Source organism: Ammospiza caudacuta, chromosome 1 (assembly GCF_027887145.1).
Source record: "Ammospiza caudacuta isolate bAmmCau1 chromosome 1, bAmmCau1.pri, whole genome shotgun sequence".
Lineage (NCBI taxonomy): Eukaryota > Metazoa > Chordata > Aves > Passeriformes > Passerellidae > Ammospiza > Ammospiza caudacuta.
Window position 1 is genome coordinate 116185191 of NC_080593.1, and position 23904 is coordinate 116209094.

The 23904-nt window shown below is 39.0% G+C and overlaps 1 protein-coding gene across 1 annotated transcript; it reads right to left on the bottom strand.

Moving 5' to 3' along the window:
• Nucleotides 1–590: 590 nt before the first annotated feature.
• LOC131565551 (kinesin-like protein KIF20A) lies at nt 591–23904 on the bottom strand. Its single transcript, XM_058816497.1, has 19 exons — nt 23889–23904; nt 23365–23513; nt 22118–22192; nt 19600–19719; nt 18574–18712; nt 18300–18484; nt 14998–15094; nt 14324–14521; nt 14128–14239; nt 12598–12669; nt 10990–11136; nt 10224–10389; nt 8677–8847; nt 7889–8028; nt 6228–6393; nt 4535–4652; nt 4379–4446; nt 2697–2816; nt 591–1513 (listed from the first exon to the last, which is right to left on the bottom strand). Exons 2-19 carry the CDS (start codon nt 23494–23496, stop codon nt 1268–1270), a joined length of 2472 nt encoding a protein of 823 aa, XP_058672480.1. The 5' UTR covers nt 23497–23513; nt 23889–23904; the 3' UTR covers nt 591–1267.

Below are 23904 nucleotides of genomic sequence, written 5' to 3' on the forward strand. Positions count from 1 at the left end.
TGTATTTAAACAGAAACAGTTCAAAGCACGAGGACAGCAATGGCTGAAGAACAACCTCTGCAGCCTTGTTAAATAGATGTCAGAGTGATTTCTGATCACAGAGCAGCCCAAAACTCCCAGCAACCTGGCAAGGGGAGTCACAGCAGAGCAGGGCTGTCCTCTGTCACACGGGGAGGCTGCACCACCTACTGTCCCCCCAGGGAGGGAGAGGTTCTTGCTTTGAGCTCAGGCCCCTTCCACTGAGAGAAACTCACTTGCAGGGGCTGATCAATCCAATTTACTTACAGATTCCACAGCAAGCCTCCAGCAATTACAGGCATTGTACTTCCACAGTAGTTAAAAATCCCCTCACCTTCACTGACTGGAAAGGGCTTTAGGAAAGCTACTTCAAATTTTATCATGCTCCAGTCTTCCATCCTTAAGCTACTAGATAAAAAGCTAAGTAATATAATCAAGGATATGATTCTTTCAAATCAAGATCATCCTGTATCAATCACTGTCATTATTTGGGCTCTAATTTCATGAACTTTTCTTATCTTGGTTTTGCTGACTTATAAAATTATGAGTCAGAGCTGAATTTAGTAATGGAAAATTTTATTAAATACATGTTTCAAAGTTTAATACATATTCCTAGTGGAAACTCAAATTTTATTTAAACAAATTTATTTACAAAGCCAAGTTAGCTGAATAAAAATAGCAAGGAGCCAGATCAGATTTCATTTCATCACCTTCTTTAGGAGTTTGCTTAGAAGCAAGTCCCAAGAAGGGAGTCTCCAGGTCAAAACCAAAATATTAACTGAAGAACCATGCTATTTTACCTACTTAGGATTAAGTTTACAAACCATCTGATTTCTAGGAATCAACAATATATAAAATAACTTAAAAACATAGTGACTAGCAGATGAGGGACATCCCACTTTGCATGAACCACACATTTGTTGTATTGCACTAAAGACATGGATTCTTACCCACATTTATCAGTACAGAAGACCATGATACTCCAGAATTAAAATATATCTATTTCTCAAATCACATCACTATATCAACAGTAAAAGCACATGTCTAGACTCAAACTTTTATAGCTCTAAATTCAACCCTGGTTCAATTAAAGTTCTGTATTAAATATTTTTCTCTGTCAATGTGACAGCGAAGATGGCATCTAAGAGTGAGAAAGAGCTGCCAACAGTTTAAGACTAATAAAGAAGCCTAGTAATTGCACACTTTGATTTATCAAATATTATTGTTTTGCTTTATGAGGCAACATTACTTATTTTCTTGAATAGGGTAAAGCCTCTTCATACTTCCCCCAGCCTTTACCAAGAGGTGAACTAGCAGTGGATGCTACTGTGGATTTCAGGTTAGCCAGCAAACCTCTCCTGGGTTTCTGCTGTTTTGACTCCTCTGCGAAGAAATTCTTTTTCCGTTCTTCAAGCTCCTTTTGCAGGGAAGACACTGTTTCTTCAAGCTCAAGAACACGCTTAGCCCAGTTCTGAAGACTTTCCATTTCTTGGTCCTATGAGGATAAGGCTGTGTTAAGCATGTGAACACTCCATGGTCTGTCTCTTTCATGCAGTTAATTTTCTGGCTCACATTATTTTATTAAACCCATAAACACCCTTGTTATTGCAGTGTCATATGGCCATTCACTACCCATTTCCTCTAATTGCATCAAAGTAATTAAAAACCCAGCAAACTGCAGGGCCATACAATCTAGTTAGAGACCAACTCTAAGAGGCTGATGCTAAAATGCTTTGCCACACCATGCAAAGAATTGATGTTGTTCTAGGAACCAGATAAAGGTGGCTTCCCTGCCTTGCAATTTCCGAAAGCAGAACTGGGCAACTCAAAACTCTCACAGCATAAGTCTGCTAACCAGGACTGAGTAAATGCTTTGAGTGGGCAGAATACAGAGTGTTAAATACACCCTTTAATCTCTGGTTAGCAAAATCACCTTCCTATTAATAAGGGATAGGAAGGTAATTTCCAGTTAAAAAGTTCAAGTCAAATAATTTTCAGTCTCAGATTTAAACTAAAAAGTATGCAGAAAGTAATCTAATATTCAAAGAAAGACATCACTAAGCAGTTATTATACCTGCAGACTACAAGTAAGGCATAGATTCCAAGTGCCAAGAGTTGAAGTTTCATTTTTTTGTTTAGTAATCTATCTGAGGTCAGATGCAGTAAACTTTAGGAAGTCTCTGCTTTTGAAGGAAAGATGTCTATTTCTGTATTAAATAGTTTATCTGCCCATATCTCTCATCCAGTTTGGCCACTTCTGGCAGGACCATCAGTATAGCTTTAAAGCCATAGATCCTTAGGCCTTGTTGCAGTGGCATTTGTGCACTGACACCTTGCTTGTCTCAGCAAAATGCCTCATGATGAGTTCTAAGCAGTATTTTCTTTGCTTGACAAGAATTCATAACATCTTTAGATTATCAGGCTTTGTCAGCAGAGTTACCCCATTGACAGAGTCTATCACTTAAGTTGAAAAATGAGTTTTGTCTTACAAGATCCAGAGTAAAGTAGTGAAACACAAGGGCTCTGAGCTCATAATTCACAAAGTTAGGCACAGAAAAAATGCTAATATGAAAAAAATTGCTAATTTGACAGTGGTTTTACATGTAAAATATGCAGAAGTAGCCAGTACAACTATAGTTACAAGCCATGTTAAAGATGTTTTTAAATCATTGACTAACCTTGAGCATGATTGTGTGCTTCAGTTGACTGTTTTCTTCTGCCATTTTTCTGTAGCCTTCATTAGCTTCTAGCAGGGATTCATTTAGTTTCTGTATTTTAAACTTCAGAGATTTTATAAGCTGAAAATAAAGCCCATACACATGGAAGTTCAGAACACCATGTTTTACATTGATTTTGTTTATGACTAAAGCAGTGCAAACTGCAAGATCGAAACAAGAAAGTCTGCTTCTCTCAACCTCCTCTGTCCCAGCTCATCCTTTCAGGTGATAAAATGCATCTGGAGCATTCAAAGGCTGTTGAGTTGAAGCCACTGTGATTTACAGAGCTGCCAATCAACACACAGCAGCACAGACCAGGCTACATCTGGAACAGCCTGCTCCATTTCAGTAGGAGTGGTTGAAAGAACACTTTTGTCTCATTAATACTATTCACATTGGAGCACAGTTAGCACAGAAGGTCTCACCTTTCTGATGGGAAAATTAATGGATTAAGCCTAAGACCCAAGAGGCAAAAAAATCTGAAGCAGAAAAATAGATGTTACTGTTGATTTACTTCTACAGAGTTGCTAAAAAACCCTCACACCTTTAGCCCATGCTTAATGGCTGAATGGGAAGAAAAAAGTGGTGAATTACAAGTCACATATGCACTGACCTTTGAGGCAAAGCAGCAGAAAGGCACTGATGGAATGAACTGGTTTAAACCATTCTCACTTCAGTTATTGCCAGGAATCAATCTCATAATTCTAGCACTTTCTAGCCACACAAAACCATCAATAACTGTATCCTCACAACATGCATAAAAGCCAAACTTTCACCAAAATTTGAAAGTGACATGGGAAAATAAAGTAGAGTTCTCAAAAACAGTGCAAAACAAATCCTACAGCCCTAGCACAAGACACTAAACTTGGTAAGAAAAAAGTTAATTTTAGAGTATTCTTTCTTAATAGAAAGGGATTTAAGTTCATTTTCTATTTACATGGCTTATTAGAACCAGCTGGAACTATTTATCCAATCTCTGCTCATATTTGATATTAGAGAAAGGAGCAAGACTTATGTCTTCTCTTCTTCCCACATCCTCTTTAAACATGGGAAACGAACCGTATCTTTACAAGAAAATCATTCAAGGAATAGAATAAAAATGCATACTTAATTATTGTTTTCCATAATTCCCACCTCTATACGGCACTCAGAGCACAGAGGTCTTGTTTGAAGAACAGAGATATTCTCCTTAAGTTTAGGGTGATAGTGGAGTTGAGTACTTCCAGAAAGAACTGCTTTAAGGCACTATTTTTTATTTTAGGCCTAAAAATCTAAACTATTACCAGGTTCTGTAACTGTTCCCCTATGCAGAAGCAGGCAGCCTTTCAGGAAGGAAAGCTCTGAGGTCATGGCAGCAATATTTACAATAAATTTCAGCACAAAGCTAAACATACTTCCTTACTTCCAACTCACACCACATTCACCATGTCTTGTTACAGTAGCAAATGATTTTACAAACTAGAATAAAGCCAGAACAGTCTCTGGCAAAAGTCATCCACAACTGAGCAAGGACTTTTTTTGATAAGCTCAATGCCCATTTGTAGGAATCTTCATGCTTTTGTCTACAATGCACATCCTTCAAACATTGAGCCATGAGAGAGTTCACAATCATTATCCCCAGATAAATACTAAGCAGGAGCTACCTCTTCCTTCTCTTCACATTGTTTCTGCAATCCTTCATTGGCTCTCTTCAATGTGCTGTCCATAAGATCTATAAGAAAAAGAAGGCAAAAGAAAAGTTTGTTTATACACATTACCAGGAGAAAACTGAACTTTGGATACCCAGATTACATTCCTACCTCGTTCCATGCTATTCTCAGAAGTCGGAATATCCGAGCTCAGGCTTCCCAGAGCCAACAGCCTCCCTGACTGCTCATCAAGTTGCCTTTCCAGTTGCAGTATTTTCCTCTCTCTATCCTGCAACAAAATAAGGGCATATGCTAGAATTTGTCTGCACTTCTGCTTGATCTGATGCATTAGTGCACAGCCTGCAATTACACCACACACATGTGTAATTTTAAATTATTTCACAGGCAATGGTTAGGAAATCACAGTAAGGGATAACACTCAGGTCACAAAAACATCTAGGAGGAAGTTTCTTTACAAAGGAGTCAACTCTGGATCCAGTCTGAGGATTTCCAAACTGTATTAAAAGTAACCATATGGCAGAAAGGAAACTTTAGCATGTCTGTGCTAAACATTGTTGCAAGTTAGCTTGCTAACTAAGGAAAAAAATACTTCACAGAGCCACATTTTAATCTCAAACTCTTTTCCCGTATCTGTCAGATTGCAGGCGTGCTATTTCAGAGTGAGAAATCAAAAAAGTGGAATCATCAAGAGAAGTTATTCATCTAATTCTGATTTTCTGAAGCTGCCCACTCAGATTCATGCTGTTCTCTCTTTTGTCAGCTAACCCTTCTACATCTCAGGGATTTCAGTTTCTTATCTGACTTGCTACTAAAAGCATCTTGCTCTTTGAACCTTCCCTTATGCAGCCTCTTGGCCAGTAGAGGAGCACTATTAAAACTCTTTTTGTCCACTCTAATATAGTTTATAGCTAGGATTTAACTGAACCCGGAAACAGAGTCCAAGTGAAGAAAAGAGACAAATTTGAAGGAGATGGAAAAACACAGTCCATTACATAATATGGTGTTGCTTGTCAGCACCTGAATGGAGAGCTGTAAAAGCAGAAATATTTCTATACCAAAGTCTGCAAGAGAAACTCACTTTTCAGGTCTTTAAAGGAACCTGTCTATCCATAGAGCGTGATAACTTATCAGTTCCAGAAAAGGAGAGTGCAGTGAGAAAGCTCCTCTGGTGGACACCACAGCTGTTCTACTCTTCCACTAAAAACCTTCGGGAAACAACCAGACCCCCAGGGTTCATCTGCTGCCTGCATGCACTTAACCATCCATGCAGAGGTTAGAAAACTGAGCTGCTCATAGCTGACCTGGCTGCATTGCAAAAGGAGTTGCAACTCACTGATGCCAACCCTGAGCAATTCTATGTTTGAGTACATTCAGGAGATTCAGTTCTCTCCTGCATGAAGTTGGATTTCTCATGGGTTTCTTATCCCACAATCCTCCCACCACCCCCAGACCAGTTATAATTAAAATGGGTATCCTGTAACAAATTCCCCATCACCTTTTCAAAGCAGCATTTTAATCTACATCCTATGATGCCAAAGATCTGTAGAAAGCCAGACTCCGGTATACATCATTCCCTTGGGTGTTCCAGTCATTGCACCACAAAAATAAAAATTACTCGGATTTAACTGAACTGTGCCCTCAAAAATAAAGAGGTTTAGGTGTGCACTACAGGTGGTGCCAGAAAAAAGACATCTGGATGCTTATGGTGATCATTGAATACAGAGCAGCAAGGCTGAACTGCTAGTTATTTTTCTTGTTTAGTGTTACATTCAAAATCCCAGAATGATTCTGTTAAAGAAAAGCAAAATCTGAAGAGCATACTTTAATGGCAGCCAAGTCATACCTCAACTTTCTCTTGTTCAGCTAGAAATTCTTCTATGGGAACATAATGCTCTTCAATTTGTTCCATTGCACACATATATGCATGTTTCTTAATGGCTTCTTTATACATTTCAAATTTGCTCTCAAGTTTTTCTTCATAGCTGTCTTTCATGTCTTCCAAGCGGTTGCTGAAGAGAACATGTTGGTTATGTATAATATAACTAACTTTGCATTCCAGCTAGTGCATTTGACTACATGCATTCAACTGAGAATATTCAAGTTATTTCTCTAATCAGAAATAGTGAAACAAAAAGGCAAAAAAGCACTTTTTTTCCTTTTAGTCTTAATGACCCTACAGACTTGCACTAAAGTGTAACTTCTACTTGGCATATACCAAAGAAATGCTATAGAAGAACACAGTTAACACCTGCCAGAAAAAAAAATCATAAAAATCAAGAAAATCCACCAACATACAGCAACAGAAGTGACCACACCCATTTAGATGTTATATTTGAAGCATGCAACCTGGGGCCATCTTTCACTTTGGGTTTTGGTTGGTTTTTCTTTTTTTCCATTTAAGATAAATGCCAAATCCATTTTCATAGAATCAGAAAATGGCCTGGGTTGGGAAAGACCTTAAAGATCATCTAATTCTCACATCCCTATTGTGAGATCTCACATCACTATCGTGGGGAGGGACACTTTTCACTAAACCTTTCCAACATGTCCTTCAAACACTTCCAGGAACGGGGCACCCACAACTTCTCTAGGCAACCTGTTCCAGTGCCTCATCACACCCACAGTAAAGAATTTTTTCATAGCAACCAAGCTAACCAACTCTCACAGTTTGAATTCGCTCCCTCTTCTCCTGTCACTACATACTCTTGTGAGAAGTCCCTCCCCATCTATTTTTTCAATACTTTCCACATTACTGTCAAAATTTAACAACATGCCCCATCAATGTTGCAGAAAATCATCTCAACAGAGAAAAAGCATCAATGCTAATTCATGTGTTGGGCCAAAGGCAACATAATTTTAAAGCTAGTGCAGGGGTTAAACCATAGCTGGCAACTCGGTGCTAATTTTTTGAACAATTCAAACAGCAGGAAACTGATTTAAAGAAGAGCTAAGAGGAAGTGAACTCAGCTTGAGGAATCTGGACTTGAAAAAAAAATTCCTAAATTAACATCAGTGCAGGGTTCATAATTCATAAGATAATTCATAAAGGCACAGTAATAGATAGTAAACTAACAGTGGCTCATAAGTCATGCAGGGGAGCTCAAAAGAGCCTGATTCAAACTACCTTAAGCACATGCATGCATATTAACATGACAGAGTGTGTTTTGGAATCATAGCCTCAGTGGGGTACCTGTAGCAATCTTCCACATCTGCTAAGTAGCAATAACAAGCCAGGACAGGCTCCAGTAATTACACATTCAGCAGAGGAAAGCTGAACAGAAAACAGCATTACTTTTTCATTGAAAATGGGAAGAGGCTGATCTGAACAAGTTTAATATTCTTTCTTCCCTTTCCTTCTGATGTTTTGAAATTGTGCAGCCCTGTCTTCTCTAAACAACACGACTAGAAATGTCCTGAATATACACCTGTATGCACACACATCCACATGTGTGCATTTACACACGTGGAACCCTCAGCCTCAAAGCAGGCTGCAAGGGGACTTGCCTCCAGGCTTCCTCTGTTTCCAGCAGCTGCCGAAACATTGCTTCTGCCATCTCCTTACGGATCTTCACCTCCAGAAGGAGCTTACTGCGCCTTTCTGCAGCTAGCTTCTCCTTTAGGTCCTCTGCAGCTCTCAAGAGGTCCTAAATTTAAAATATTTCACTTCAAAAACCAAGACTGAAACACATATTGACATTCATCTCAAACAAAATATTCATACAGGCAGACATCCACAGAGGGTACTTTTTACAAACTTATGTTTTTTAGGGGTCTGCACCAAAGTTTAAATATTTTCAAATACAAATTTCTACTGCAAATACATCCTGTGTCCATCTTGGTGGTGTCCACTATCAAAAAGTTCACTTCTGTTTTGGCATTTAAATACTAGTTTGTACAGCATAAGAACATAAAACCTACTTGATTTTTACAGTTTATTGCTATTAGATTGTATATCTTTGGTTTTGAAATGCTGCATCTTAACTTGTTACTGCTGTTTCAAAAAAAAAGGCACAAAAAGCTAAATTATGTTATTTTAAAGATATGTATTGCTTCCTCAGTCTTCTTGTTGGGCAATCAGTTGAATTCCAAATTTAGCACTTGACCTAACTAGAAAGCCACAGGGCATCCTTCCACAGCTACACTGAGCTAGGCCACTCAAAGTCAGTCTGACACTGAACAGAAACTTAAACTTCCCATTTGGTGCAGCTTTCAGCACATCTCTTATGCTAAAACAGTATTAGAACTAAGAGACTTGCTTCCTTGGGCGCAGTTCTAAGTAGACATGCACTTACCTCATGACTCAGAATGGTGATGTCCACTTCCTCTTCTGCAGAGGTTTCAGCACTGTCAGCAAAGTCATCTACAGATGTGTTAGCATCAAAGTGCATCACAGGTTTGCCATCACCTCCAACTAGCTTTGGTGGGAAATAACCAAAATTTTTAGGCAGGATTGTCTGGATAACCTGAAAAATTCAGAGATTATTTACCAATGCTGTCAATATTGTAGGTATCAGGATCCCAGGAAGAAGTGGCATGAAGGCATTGTTTTATTTACACAATATTTAATGATTACATGAATGTCAACAAAAGCTTACATGCCTTTTAGCAGAAAAAAGAAGAATCCATCAACGTAATTCTTACGTGAACATAAGACTTAGGTATTCTAAAAAGAGTGAAAATGGAAATCTTATCTGCTAGCAAACTTAGCATACTTGTCTAGACAGGTGGTTTCTCTTCCCCTAAAATATAAGGGTTTTGGTGTAGTTTCCTGCAAAGTTAATAAAAAGCAGAAAATCCCTGCAACATTTGCTCCTTCCTGAAACAACATGACCAAGATTCAGAAATTCACGCTATTTACATAAAGACTTTGAGTAACTATGCCATAGGACAGCACATCAGAGAAGTTTTTCTCCACAGTACACATTTATAACAAAAGTCACACCTGAAGATAATCAGAAAAATCTTCCTCTCTGAGATCATATTAGACATACTATTACAGACTAGTAACAACATGACAGAAATCATCTGTGGCTCCAGACTAAAAAATTACTGTATTTCTGCCACGAAACACAGCATAGCCCACCATCCCACTCCCTGCAAGAAGGAGCTTCAGGGAACTTCAATGGGGTTAAGGCCAAACATCAAACCCAAGTCCTGAATTTAGGGGGAGATTGAGACAGAGCAGAATGAGGCCCCCATAATCCAGGAGGAAATGGTCATTGACCTGCTACAGCACAAAGACACACACAGGTCTGTGGGCCTGGATGGGATCCACCTAAGGGTATTGATGAATATGGAGGAAAATCTTGCCAAGACACTTCTTTATTATTAATTATTTGCATTAATTACTTACTTTAGCCAAATAGGAGCAATGCAGTTGCAAAATGTCTCATTTAGACTACAGAAGATGACACTCCTTTTACCACCACCAACTGTCCAAGAACTGAACAACTCATTTTGTGCAACAGATGTTTAACTGCACCCAGGTTAAGTAATTCATCAAAAGTTAGAATTGAAATCCTGCATTTGCTCAGATACATGGTATAAATCAGTCACATCTGAAAGTGCCCTGTGCTTTACACAGAACATCAGTGGTGTAGAACTGAACAGTCAAACAGCTGCAGTTGTCTTAACTTCTTACCACAAATAGGTTTGAAGATGGGAAAGGCTACTAGAAGCCTTTTAGAGAGAGGTCATATAGAGAAGAACTAATTTGAAGAATCAAGAATCCAAACCACACTAAAATCCATAAAACCTGATCATTTCACAAATTACTGCTAACCAAAAAAAAAAAAAAAAACAAAAAAAAAAAAAACAGAGAAAGTAGATATACTCTTACCTGTCTGGCTAGAGCTGAAAATTTCATTACATGCAGTGTCTCATCATATGTGGAAGTATGCTGATTGATGTTTACAATCATACAAGCTTTGCCTTTCCCACAGAAAAAAGGCTGAAACAGACGAGTCAGCTTACTCTCTCTGAATGGAATGTAGCTTGGCTTCATCCTCAGGGAGGGAAAAAATTAAAATTAAATTGTGGGAAAAAAATTATATTGTGAGCTATTGTAGCTCACATTAATTCTGTTTCTCTCTTTCAGGGAAGACGTCCAGTAGGATGCTCATATTTAAGCCTAAGTGATTTTACATCATAGAGCAAGGTCTTTGCTGGATTTCATAGGCTTTCTAACAAACTGCACAATTTAAAAGTAAAAGTAGCATGGTGTCTGCATCACAGTTTCCTATTATTCCAAAGCAGATGGTGGAACAAGAGAACAAGCCAAAAGTTAAGTACAGGTCATCCATCAGCTGCCTGACAAATATACCTGTATAATTTGCAGGTGGAAGCGAAGACAAAACTGAAGTTCTGTACAAAGTGTATTGTTCAGATTCATACACTAAAAAATGTTGGTAGTTTACTGCAAAGTACCTTTTTTTGCTCTCCACAAACACCACCAGTTATGGAGAACTCTGCAGGTATTACAGTGACATCCATAATAAAGAAGACTTAAAAGATTTTGTAAATTTCCAGTTTTCTCTGTGCTTGCAGAACTGCTTACAGAAATATAAAGGGATACTTCGTGTTTCCACCTAAAACTTGTCACTTACTTTGGGTTTTGATTTTGCTTCAGTGCTGCAATGCACTTTCCAAGGATATGAAGAGAATTATTAATATTTCCTGCTTCTTTCAGTCTGTCTCCAAAGACATGTGTCTTATTACACCTCTCTGAACCAGCCAAGTCACAGAAGGACAACCTGCATGAAAGAGTTATCCAGAACACACATATGAAGTCCTTCCCAGCTCACCTTAGAGCTCTTTGCTTGGCAATAGAATTATTTGCTGCTAAACTCAGGCCACTGAATTGTGGCACAACAGGGTACAATCAGAAAATCATTCTGGATAATCAAGGAATTCTATTACTTTTACTTTATATTAGGAAAGCTGTTGAAATACAGGAAGCTCTGAAAATTGGATAACTTATGTGACCATACCATTACTCATACATAAATTTATTTAAATAATTTGTAAGACCATAACCTTTCATACAGCTAAAGTAAGTCCTATACAAATTCTTAAGGCACCTATTTCAAATGTATGAAAGCCTTATGTTCTTCATCCTTTCCAGCACAAGATGAAAAGCTTTTTTCTTCCTTAAACAACATACAAACTCTGTCATTCACCTAACAGCTGCTGCAAGTTTTGCCAGGGGGATCCACTATGACAGAGAACAGCAAAAAAAATACAGATGCAGTCATTTTCTCAAGTTATGTTTTCTTAAGAGTATTTATCACTAACATCTGACATTTAAAGGTGTTACCTCACAGTAAAGCATATTTATTACCACCCCTGCTCAGCAGAGACAAGGGAGAAAGCAGTAGGAGCTAGGATTGAATTAAAACATTCTGTTACAGGCTGTCTTCATTTTTCTCTATCAAGCTAAATTAATCCAAAGAAAGACAGACACACCATCCCAAAAAAAGGTATCTAAATGCCTTCAGGCCAGAAGATAAGGCTGCTTCGCCTAAACCAGAAAAGAGCAGAGACTTAAGTGTAAGGACTTAACACTGCTCTCACAGGGTGCACTTATATTGGCATTTTACATTAATGAGAACAGTATTTCAGCAAATCATTTGATGGTCCCTTCTTACTGTCCACTGGACCATGGAACAGTCTGAGATGATGCCACCAGAATTCTTTTGGGATGACAGATTTTAATTCACATTCTAGGAGCACACTAAATGTGCTGTCACAAACATTTGGCCCATGAAGTCCAGTCTGGTCCCGGGGCAGAAAGACAGATTGGCACAGCTTGCACCTCGGCCCTTCAGCAGCAACTGCTGCCCTCCAGCTGCAGAGATCACCCTCTGTCAGCCAGGCACTTCAGTTCTGCTTACCAGGACATATCATCTGGTGCTGCATGGTCTTACTCTGCCACCACCTCCCCATAATGTGACACAAGACAGGTTTTCCTCAATTTACACACTGCTGACAGAGCTGCTCCAGCAAAACCTTAGAGTAGGAGACAGGAAAACATTTCTGTGCTTGTCCCTGTTGAGCTTCCAGTCAGTTTATGTGCTCAGTGGAGTTCTGATTTCCTCCTCAACTCTCGCAGAATTTGTTTATTATCAAAAAGTTCAGTAGTTTGACATGCTTACACCTTAATAATTTTTCCAAAATATTTACATTGCTGGTAATCACATGAAGCATTCACTTACTCTGATACTCCAAGAACACGAGGCTGATGCTCATCAGTTAGCTTGAGTAGCCTGATGGAAAATATACTGTGACTGGAATGGAAAGAAACTCTTTTTAATAATCAGTTATGAAAATTAAGCAGTCACTGAAGCAAAGTAAAATTTGTATGTTACAGAAAGCTCAGTGGTGAAGACAGGACAAGAATTAATTCACTAGTTATCTTGGTGTATTAGTTACTTTTGCAATGCATTCATTCAGCAGCAAAAAAAAAAAAAACAACAACTGTATTTTATGACTTTCTATTTCTTTTCACAAAAGAAAAGGAAAAATATCACATAAAGCCTACAAACTGTCTTGGAGAAAAACACTAAGTCAGTTCACTAAAGTCTCCTGATCCAAAGAAGAGTAGTCATGTAGCCACTTCATATAGAAAACCCTTGGCAGTATCTGAACTCAGCAAATCTGAAGAATTAACCTAGAAACAAAGGGTGGAGGGAAGGAAATAAATTCAAGTTTTACAGTCCTGTAATTTTGCCTACTTCAATATGCACAGTTACTTGTTTGGTTTTAAAATAAACATGTTTTCCAAAAAGGTTGAGCTTGTAACACTTGAAAAATCCAGTAACTGGTTTAGACAGCAATCCATACAGGCAGTAGGCATGCTGTCTGAAACCAAAGAGAAAATTCACAAAACCAGAAGTGCCCAGTTTCTCTGATTCATCAGGAAGTACAGCACACAATCTTCTTTGGTATATTCCTTAAGCAGTGGGCATTCTAGGCATAAAACTCTGTAAGAAGAGCATGAACTTTAACATCAGCTGTCTTTAGCTAATACAGAATAAAATAACTCTTGCTTTTTACAGAAAAAAGCAGGCTTAGTAACAATATGATTGTATTAGCTAAAAATATAACAGAGCCGTTCCACACTTAAAGGACAAATTATTAAGAGGTCATTAAAATCAAGAAAGGAGGCACTTTCAATAGAAATTATACAACCTCCTCTATTTCCTCTCACTTCATCAAAAGCCAGATTCTCCCAAATCCCTGTCCAGAGCTGGATAAAAAGGTAGGGGTTTAATTCTTAAGATACCAAGTATACTCAGCTTGAACACTGCAATCTAAAAGCATCTAGAAAATCTAGCAGCACTGCAAGACACCACATGACCCGTTCCTTCCTATATCCCCCAGTGACAGGCTCCAGGTTTCCAAGAATTATACTGCCAGTTATGAAAAATTAACCAGTTTTTACTTCAGCGTCCTCACACAGCACCACTAGCATTTGCCAAGATGCATAGCCCTGCTGGCACTCAGAAATGAACATGATTTGATCTTTTTGGTTGTCCAAAGACATGAATAGCAACCCAAATGTAGCTACTACTAGTCACAGAGTCTGTCCTGGTTTTCTTTTAGAGAGAATTTGATAACAAAACCAGAATAATCAAGTGATGTATTAAACCATTACTGAAAAGTGGTTCATTTCACAGACATTCTAAAGTGCCCTCCCATCCCCTCTAAAGGGACAGAGCATGCTTATAATTAGAGGAACAAACCTTCTACTTGATTGCTCATTCATTCTAGTACAGGCAAAGCTTCGGTTCTTGTTTCCTATTTTTAGTAGTCTGCAGCCTTCTTCAGTGCTCTGAACATTAATCCACTTCAAATCTGCAAAAAGAGATCTTTTACTTACATTTCTGACCATCAGAGAAATTCTGTGCAACTGCCCAGGCCATAAAACAGTGTTATTACCTTTAATGTAACAATTTCCTCCTTGATCCTCACAAATCCTTAAAACTCTGCGCCTCTGGGGTTTTGATGTAGATAAAATACTCAATAGGTCATACACATATTCATTGTAAATTTCACAAAAGGAAATCCACACAGATGCTTGTGTTCTTTGCTGCATATTGGTCTTATGAATGTCAAGTGGAACAAAGTTCTCCTCTGCTAACCCAAAAGAGAGGAAGAGTTCAAAGATCAACTCATTGAGAGAGTTTAAATCAGTATATAGAATCTTATAAAAGGATCTACAGCACCTGCTAAGGCTTATATACATCTCTGTTGTACAATTCGATATACATTGATAACCTTAGCTTCTTCAAAAATGTTCAGATTTCTCAGCAGTCTGTGACAAGAATGTGCCCAAGTTCTAAGCTGATGGCCTCACTTTATCACAGACTTCCAGCAGTTTATACATTATATTTGCAAAACTAAGTCTCCCTCCTCCCCTCAAAAGGAGTGAAACCATCAAAATACTTTTATATAGTTGCCCTTTCTCCAGAGGAAGACAAAAATTTGGTCAAAATCAATATGTATTTACTTTGCAGTATAGTAGAGGGATTTTTTTATCCACTGGCAGTAACCCACTAGTATTTCTTAATTCACATTTTGTTTTTCCCACACATGACAGTTTTCCACTTTACCTAGGGAGTTAGAAGGGTGATTGTCTGAAGTACAGTGAGAAGAGTCCAACTTCATATCACAGAAATTTGCTATTGTAGTTGAGATGCTCTCTGTCTCCTTGAGAAAATAAAAGACTATTAAATCCACATGAACAGATGATGAGAAAAGCAGAAGTTAAAAATGACAGCAATTCCAGTACTTAAGATTTAAATATTGAAGTAGTATTAAGTGTTAGGCCACCCTTACTCTGGCTGAAAGTAAAATGTTTTTAATAATACTGAACCATAATCAATAAATTCTCTTTCCATCACATGAATTATTGCTTGCTGCTACTCCCAACAACCAGTTTTAGTGGCCAGTTGCTGCTAACACTGGAGACTTAACTTCAGACTCCTAGAAGAAAAAGGATTCTGCCAGACTGCAACAGAGTGTCTTTTATGAGCCATTGACCAAATCTGAACAGGGCTTCAGTCACCCAAAAGAACTGGAGAAGTTTCCTCCAGGAGGAACTGCCAAGGTGGCAGGACTTCAGTTATGACAAAGCAACACTCTATGTTGGTTTAATTTAGACTGAACTAAAAGGCCATGAAAAACAGACAACAGCATCTTTAAATACAGTTTCTTTAAATACACATATTTGCTGAATTTCTTTACACCAACAGAACTGTTTAGAATTTGCCAAGATTCACCAAAGCACAGCCTTGAAGTTACCTCTGGAAAAACTAATGTAACAAAGTAGGAACTCCCACTAGAGCCCAGAATCTCTACATACTACCCCTCTCTCCATATTTCACCGGCCCCTATAAATCAGGACATTCACCCTGATTTCTCTTTTCTGACAGAGGATCATCCCGCAGTAGGAGGGAACAGATCCAGAGAAGCAAACCCTAGTGGTTAGAGGTACTCAAATGCAGCACTAACTTGACTGCTGATGCCAGTGTTACCCACTTGGTACACCCCAACCAGAATCCTTACAGAGAGGCACAAAGCCATACTTTGAGGTATTCCATTTTTAAGATAAATAACATAGAATAGAATTACAACAAAATCATACGAGTGACCATTTTGCAGAAGATGACTGTCTATATAATTGTTTCTTGAGTATTAGAAGCCTAACCACAGCAAAGGTCCTTTTCATTGTTGGTGAAGTGCCAAGCAAGATATGGAACTGACACACATGCATGTCAAAAGTGCAGTGGAATTTAGAAAACTCAGCACTACATGACGTGTGCATGTAATAAGTTTTTGTAAAGGTATTGTGAGAAAACTGAGCGAATTAACTGTTGCTACACTGCTTTTCAGGTGAAATACAGAAAAGAGCATGAAGATGCTAAAAACAAGTGGGAACATGAACTGACATTGTTTGCCAACAACAGAAGCTGACATTTAATAGAAAACACAATAACAGGTGGCAATAGGAATGCAGGTAAAGAATCTTTTAATCCAGTAAAAAAAAAAATATTTAACCCCAAGAAAAGAATCAGGAAAGGGAAGGAAGGGAGGGTAGGAACCATGCTAAGCAAGAGTTGTTGCAGCAGTACTGCATACAGAACGTAAACAGTGGGACATTAAGTGCTGCAGTAACTCAGAGCAGTTAAAACTGGGAGAATGAAAGGAACAGCAAGCTCTTTCTGTGAGGTATGTAAACTGAGCCTGGGAAATGAACCCACAGAAATCCATGTCAACTAAAGCCAAGCCCACCAAACTCTATCTGCTCTCAAATTACAGCTGAGGGAGCATCCAAACAGTGATGCTATTCATTCACAAGCTATCAGAACTGGGGATGGTTGAGCTATCTCCATGGAAGCATTGTAACACACAAACAAGGTCCTGCCATGTAATAGTCTCCTGATTCAGCTTTACCTGTCCTTCCTGATGGTGGAGTGGTGCTCTCTCTGCACTGCAGTGCATCAGCATCTAGATCACCTGCTGCAACATTCACTTACTAAGCTACAAGTAAGTCAGACTGTGATTTAACAGGAGGAAATAGTTTTATAGAGTTATCTTCAAAATAAGATATTGACCTTTTGTTCCAGATCCTAGGCTCCTGATTTTTCCTTTCAAGGCTGTAGCTTCCATAAAATTTTTTAAGGTATTTATTTACTATCCTCCTAACCATCTCAACTTTTCTTTAAGATGCCCTCCTCCTCTATGTGCATATACACTCAGAGACACTTTCAAAAGAAATATGTAATCTTTCAAATCTTTCAGGTTTTTCATCTGAGATATTTCCTCAAGAGTTAAACAGACTCAGACTAAACAAAGTTTTGGATTGCAGGATTTAAATTCGCAACAAAATTTAATGTGGAACTTAACATATGAATTTGAATCATAGGAGGATATTTTTTCACAGTTAACTGGAGCACTTAAGGTTAGTGTTAAAGACCACAGAAAAAAGAAAACTCGATCATTATTTCTGTACATCCCAGAATTAATTTAGAGTTGCTTTGAATGATAACCAGCTTAGCCTACTGCATTCTGGGATTAAATGCACAGAATCACAGTTCAGGGGAAAATTTTCTGAGCAAAAGGAATTTGACAACAAGCAAACTGCAGCTGGACTTAGAAGTATAAAATAGTCCCAAGTACATGGATACCCATTTTCTGGTAAGACAGTTTCTCATCATAGAAACACAAATCACTAGATAATAAGAACAGGAGGGTTGCCACAGTAAAGACTTGTCTATCCTACCTACAGCCTTAGTCACATACTGTCCCCTAAGGCAGAAAGGAATCCTTTTAGGACACTTAATTTTGTGGCATCTCCCTTCACCTGCTGAACCAGAAAACTTCTTTATGAAGTTACATAAACCACAGGTTAATATAAACTTTTTAATCTGCCTTAAGACTGGCTTCCACCAAAAGGGGCTCTCCCTGCCTTCTTCACTGCCTCTGCTAAGACAGTGCCATCATCTCTCCTGAGCTAGGTACAAGCATTTGAATGACTGCACCAAGATCCAGCCTGGGAATCCAACCTGCAAGAAGAGACACTTAACAAAAACCAGGTTTTACTTAGGTCATGTGGCTCTCAGACTTTGCAAAGGCTACTGTCACCACAGTGTCAGACCTGCTCCTCTAAAGGGGAGACTTCTCACTAGAAATTGAAATTTGGCTTTGCGATGGTTTTTTGTTTGAACTGTGTGCTGTACAAAGTTCTTCCAGTTCACCCTGAGCTCCAAAAACAGCCAATTGTCTTATTATTCCAAAGTTCACCAAGTATGCATACTGTAGATTTTTATACATATAAGAATCAATAGTGGAATAAAGACTTTTAAAACTTTCTGTCTTACAGAACAGCTTTAAGAAGCATTTGGTCACTGACCTCTTTCAGTGATGCAAGAAGAGCAGTTTTTAAGGCTTCTTCTTGCTTAACTTGTTCATCTTCTAGCTTCTTAACATCATTGCTCAAATATGGTTTGAAGTTCATCTTCAGGTAATGTCTTCCTCTTATGTGGTTAAAAATCACATCAAGTGAGCGAGGTAAAATACCAAGATCTTTTGAAGTCCCTTAAAAATATTAAAAAATTAAGTGTAAACATTCATGAAAGATTGTCATTGGATTTGACTTGGGTTTTATACATGCAAATATTTTATACCTTGGATAGTGAATGTCTTGCCTGCGTTTGTAACTCCATAAGTAAATACCAGTCCATTCACTCCATTAATATATGCTCTTATGATATCTTTCATTGAACCTTCAAAAAATTCACTCTGAGTAGTTTCTGGTCCAAAGACCTAGGATAAGGGAAAGAACAAAAAAAGGAGTGACAAATGGCACAAAGAAGTTTAATAAGCCAAAATATTATGTACTGATTAGACATGACTGATTTTTCAGAACAGACTGGGTAGGAGACACCAGCTTAATTTTCTGTCTTGCCTGAACCCTTCTGAGTCAATGTTTTCTGTTGGGTTCTCACAGGTTGCTGCTTAATTCTGAGGGGCACTCAGGCTTGCACTCATTTTTGAATATTTTTCTACTCCTAAAATAAACCGCTCAGAATTCTATTGAGCACATGCTGTTCAGTGGACATTTTCAAGAGCTCTGCTGGTGATGTGAAACTCCCTCCTCACTCTTCACCAGCTACCAACAATTTATGAGAAAATCAGCATTGCAATGGTCTAAATAACTCAATCTCTGGAACTGTTTATCTTTTGGTACTGTAAGAACAGAACTTCATGCAGAACTGCAAGAAATTTGAAAGAAATTTGCTTTCAGAATAGAAGGTTCAAGCAGTTAAGCTGCTATTCTTTCAAAAGGAAGTTACTAAGTACATGCTTACATAAATTCCTACAAACATAAGGTTTCTGAGATAAAAGGATCTGCAGGAACAGCAGAACCACAGTAAGTTTGTGCCTACAACATGTTTCTGTAGCATCTAATCAAAGAAAACCACAGACCTGCCAAAGAAGCTTCCTTGTCTCATCTAATAGGCACCTCCATTGTAATACAGCTTTCCTGACAGCTTATCAGTAATTAATAAGCAGGGTTTTTTTTTTTTTTTAAAAGGCAAGTACCACATGTAATCAAAAGAAACAAAAATCATATTGCATGACATAATACAAAATTCAGCTTTCATTATAGTGAAAAAAAAACAACAAAAATTTGAAATAATTTGGCCTACCTGAGAAAAGGTGAAACTGTGCACAGCATGACCAATCCCTCTTTCACTGTTTTTCATTGCAGAAGACTCTTTGGGTGCATTAAGAATTACTGTCTGTGCATCTTCAATAGTTACACAACCCTTAAAAAACAAGACAAGGTGAACCAAAGCACAGCACAAAGTTATTCATGAAGAAAGTCAATTGAAGAAAAAAAAAAAGAACACCCCCTCCAACAACCCCCAAAAGCCAAGTGTCTTCACCCATTTGCCAGAGCTACAAGAAGTCCCACAATTTACATTAAATGTTAAATTTATATTAAATTATCATCTCAAGGCATGGTCACTACAGAGATATTCACTTCACATGAAAGCCAGAGTACAAACAAAGTCAAGGCAATCCTTTGGAGTTTTCTAAGAACTAAAAACTTTTACTGACATTCCTTCCAGCAACTTTTCCTTGGGATCACTTTCTAAACCCTCGTATTTTGTGATTAGCATAGTCACTACAAAAACAAAATTACCTAGAAATCTACTGTTTTTCCACATCAGTCATTTTCAGTGTGAACCAGATTAGGAGCAGAATTAACAAAGTAAAGTAAGTTACCCTTTGGTTGATAAATAGTGTTACCAGTACTGAAGGAAACTGAATTAGTTTCAAGTAATTTGATTGTTATTCTCAATTAAGTAAAGGTGAAACACAATTACCAAACACTCACTCACTTGATAAATGTAGGATGCAGTGTTGAAGGAAACTTAATTTTATACCAGATAGGCTACCAAATATGCAAAGTGAACTCCCAGTATAGCTTAACAATGTCTTGATGCATCATCTGAAAGGATTGATTGTAACTTAATCTGACATTTATGCTCAAAGACTGGCCAGAACTTCTAAGATCAATAATCCATGTGTGGTATGTACACAGGAAGTGCTGCTGTTCCTAGGAGCCTCAATTAACAAGTCTGATCATTAACTGATACAGAAGCTCTATGCCAGTAATTAACTGGCACAGACCTCAGAGCAGCCTACAGATTGCTCACAGGGAAACAAAACTGGGCAGGCACTGATCTCTTCTCTCTGGTGACCAGTGACAGGACATGGAGGAATGGCCTGAAGTTGTCAGGGGAGGTTTAGGTTGGATATTAGAAAAAGGTTTTTCACCCAGAGGATGGCTGCATACTGAACAGGCTCCTCAGGGAAGAGGTCACAGCACCAAGACTGACAGAGCTCAAGAAGCATTTGGACAGTGCTCTGAGGCACACGGTGTGACTCCTGGGGCTGTCCTGTGCCAGAAGTTGAGCTCTGATGATCCTTGCAGGTCTCCTCAAACCCAGCTTATTCTGTGATTCTGAGAAGCTCTAAGAGACTGCTGTCTGAATTCAGACCAATCACTGCTCCCTGTGCCAGGCTCTGAACCTGTACAGTCTTTAACATTTCTCCCTCATCAGCAGGGACAGGAGTGCTGGTCAGATGTACCAAACCCCAGAGAGCTGCAGAATAACCCAGGATGTGCAGCATGTGCCACCAGCTGCCACCAACCTCACAGAAGCCTGTGAGTAGAGGCCCAAAGCAGTCAGCTCTGCAGAGATGGAAGCCAGCTGGTAACAATTCACTCCACTTGTCTCCCCCAGCTAACCCTGCAGGTAAGTTGGCAGGAGCTGCACTATTTCTGGCACTGAACACATCATTTATATCCAAAAACCACAACTTCCTACTTTCCCACAGGTGACTGTGGAGAATTGCTGACAGAAGTACAGCATTTCCCCCAGAGCTCTTAAGGTTTTCTTCCATAAATCATTATTTCTATAACCATCAAAACCTGTTGGTTGTCTTTGTTTAAAGCATCAGCCTGTAACTATAAGAAATAGGTCTTGGGTTCTACTTCTTTTTTTCTTTTTTTTGTGCCACAGATTTGGAACAAAGGTGCTTTCCTGAAAATTATGAATGGCAAGGAGGAATAAAAGACCTAAAAATTAAATTGATCTGTTTGATTTAACAATTAGGAAGTGAGGCTAACTTGATTGTTTTGTGTGGGCTTCTTCCATTTGTTACCAAGCATTTTCTTCTTGGATGCAGGTGATAGTAAAGAAAGTAGAAAACACTAAAAATGTTGAAGATCTTTCAATCATTCTACTTTTGGAGGTTGAGAAAAAAGCCTTAATCCCATGCAAAACAAATTCTACAGCTAAAAGGTTGGAAGTTCAACTATTTCAGCCTGAACTACATGAAAACAAAAAAAAAATTTGGACAAACTTCAATGTTCACTTTTTCCTCCCTGCTTTTAAGAAATGTCTCACTCCAAAGAGGAATGCACTAAACAACTCCTGAAACAATTTGAAGAGCTACAGGTGTGCATGCCTATATCATACAAATTATTAAAAGTCATGGGGGTGGGAAAAAAAAATTTCATCTATCCAGATGCCCAATAATTCTACATAAGGGCAGTACATGGCTTATGCAAAAGAAAGTTCTGCCTTACAACACTATGTGTTGTCAAAGGGAGAAAAAGAACCCACGTTATTTCTTAGCTCTACAACAAACCTGGGATTCATGGCTTTCAAGCTCTGCTGTGGAAAAGGGCCTCACTCTCAAGAAGACTTTCAAAGGCTCATACACCTATTCATTAAAAAGAAGAAAGACACAAAACACAGTTATAATTGCCACCTTTTAAACAGAACAGCCCCAAATCATATCAGCATACCATCTGATACGGCATTTCCCATTTTATATTAATGCCTTACACTTTCCTTTCATGTCAAGTTCAGACTCTAGGCTTTTATTCACCTCTTTCCCTTCTACTGTCCTCAAATAACCCTTTTTTTGTGTGCCCCCCTCCCCTCCCTTGAGCATTCTTTCACGACAAAAGCAGTATTTTGATTTTACAAGAGCACACTATCGGAGACACGAACTGCAGTGCTTCCACCTTCTGGGCTCCCGCTGTACTGAACTCAAGCTGCGTTAATTTAACAGCTGCTACCCAGCACTTTCATTTCCTATGGAGCATTAGCCCTGACTGACACATTCCCAGCCCCAAGAGACTGCTTCCTCACCACCATCCAGGCACCAGACCCTCATCTTCCTCACAGCCACAAGCAGGAAACTGCTCTCAGTTGCTCAGGTGGCCTTTTCCATTCCCCAGCCATGATAAAACAGCCTCCCCTCCCAGGTAAAGCACTGATAGCAAGGAGCATTTTAGAGGGATCCCAGCACTCCTTCCTTTCTCAAGGAGTTTCTGTCTTCACTTTGGCAACATTTCATTCAGCAGATGGATTTACCAGAGTTCTCCACAGCCCAGCTGTGACCAGCACTAATCAGATAAAGTGAAGTCACCTGAGGAAAAGTCACCCAGGAAACAGATCCCTCTAAAATTACATAGCTGGGTAAATTATCTTCTGCTCGAGCGCAGCAGAGCATTATAAATTTTTATTGCCAAGCACCTAATGAGCTTTCACATCAAGGATCCATGTATTTTTTAAAGCTTATTAAAAAGAACAGTACAGTCTCATTACATCAAATTGCAATTACTGAAGCCCTTTACTTTTTTTCCCCTCATCGTTGAGCACATCAGATTTAATATTGACCATATGTCTGCATTTGGTGCAGGTTATGACCCGTGTGTAAGCAACAAGAAATAAGCAGAAGGATCAAACACATCTCAGGGGAAGAGGAGTACAGCAGTTCTCACCAAAGAAACATTTATTAAAGCTTAAAAAAAAAAAACAAACAAAATCCACCAAAAAATAACCCAACGTGACCGGAATACTCCTTGTGAATGCACCAATGCACACCTGCTGTTCCTCTGTATTAGGCAATACTGTTGACTCCAAGGGTGATGCTTTACCCTCTACACTCAGAAAAGAAACCGATTCCAACACATCGCACGCTTCCGTGGGAACGCGGCCTTTTCCCTCATCTGCCATCGTTCTCTGCAGAGGAACTTATAAGGAAAGAGGAAAGAAAAGAAAAAAAAAAAAAGGGGGGGGGTGAAAAACAAAAAAGCGCATCGTTTTCTGAGAAATGGACACAAATACACACGGAGCATAACAAAGATGGGGCTAGCTCGTATATAAACAAGCACTTCCGAAGGCAATCTAGAGAAGTTTGGGGAGTACGACCTTCAAAAAAAAAAAACACCTGGCAGGTTATACTAGAAAAAACACACAGGGGAAAGCCTCAGCTGGGCACTGCTCTCATCCACCTGCAGCCCCCTCCCCGGCAGGCCCAACACCGGCAGGCACCGGGGCCGAGGGCCACCCCCGCTCCGAGCCCCGTTCCCATTCCCGGCTCCTTTTCCCGGGAGCGCCGCCGCTACCTTGGCGCGCGCGGGA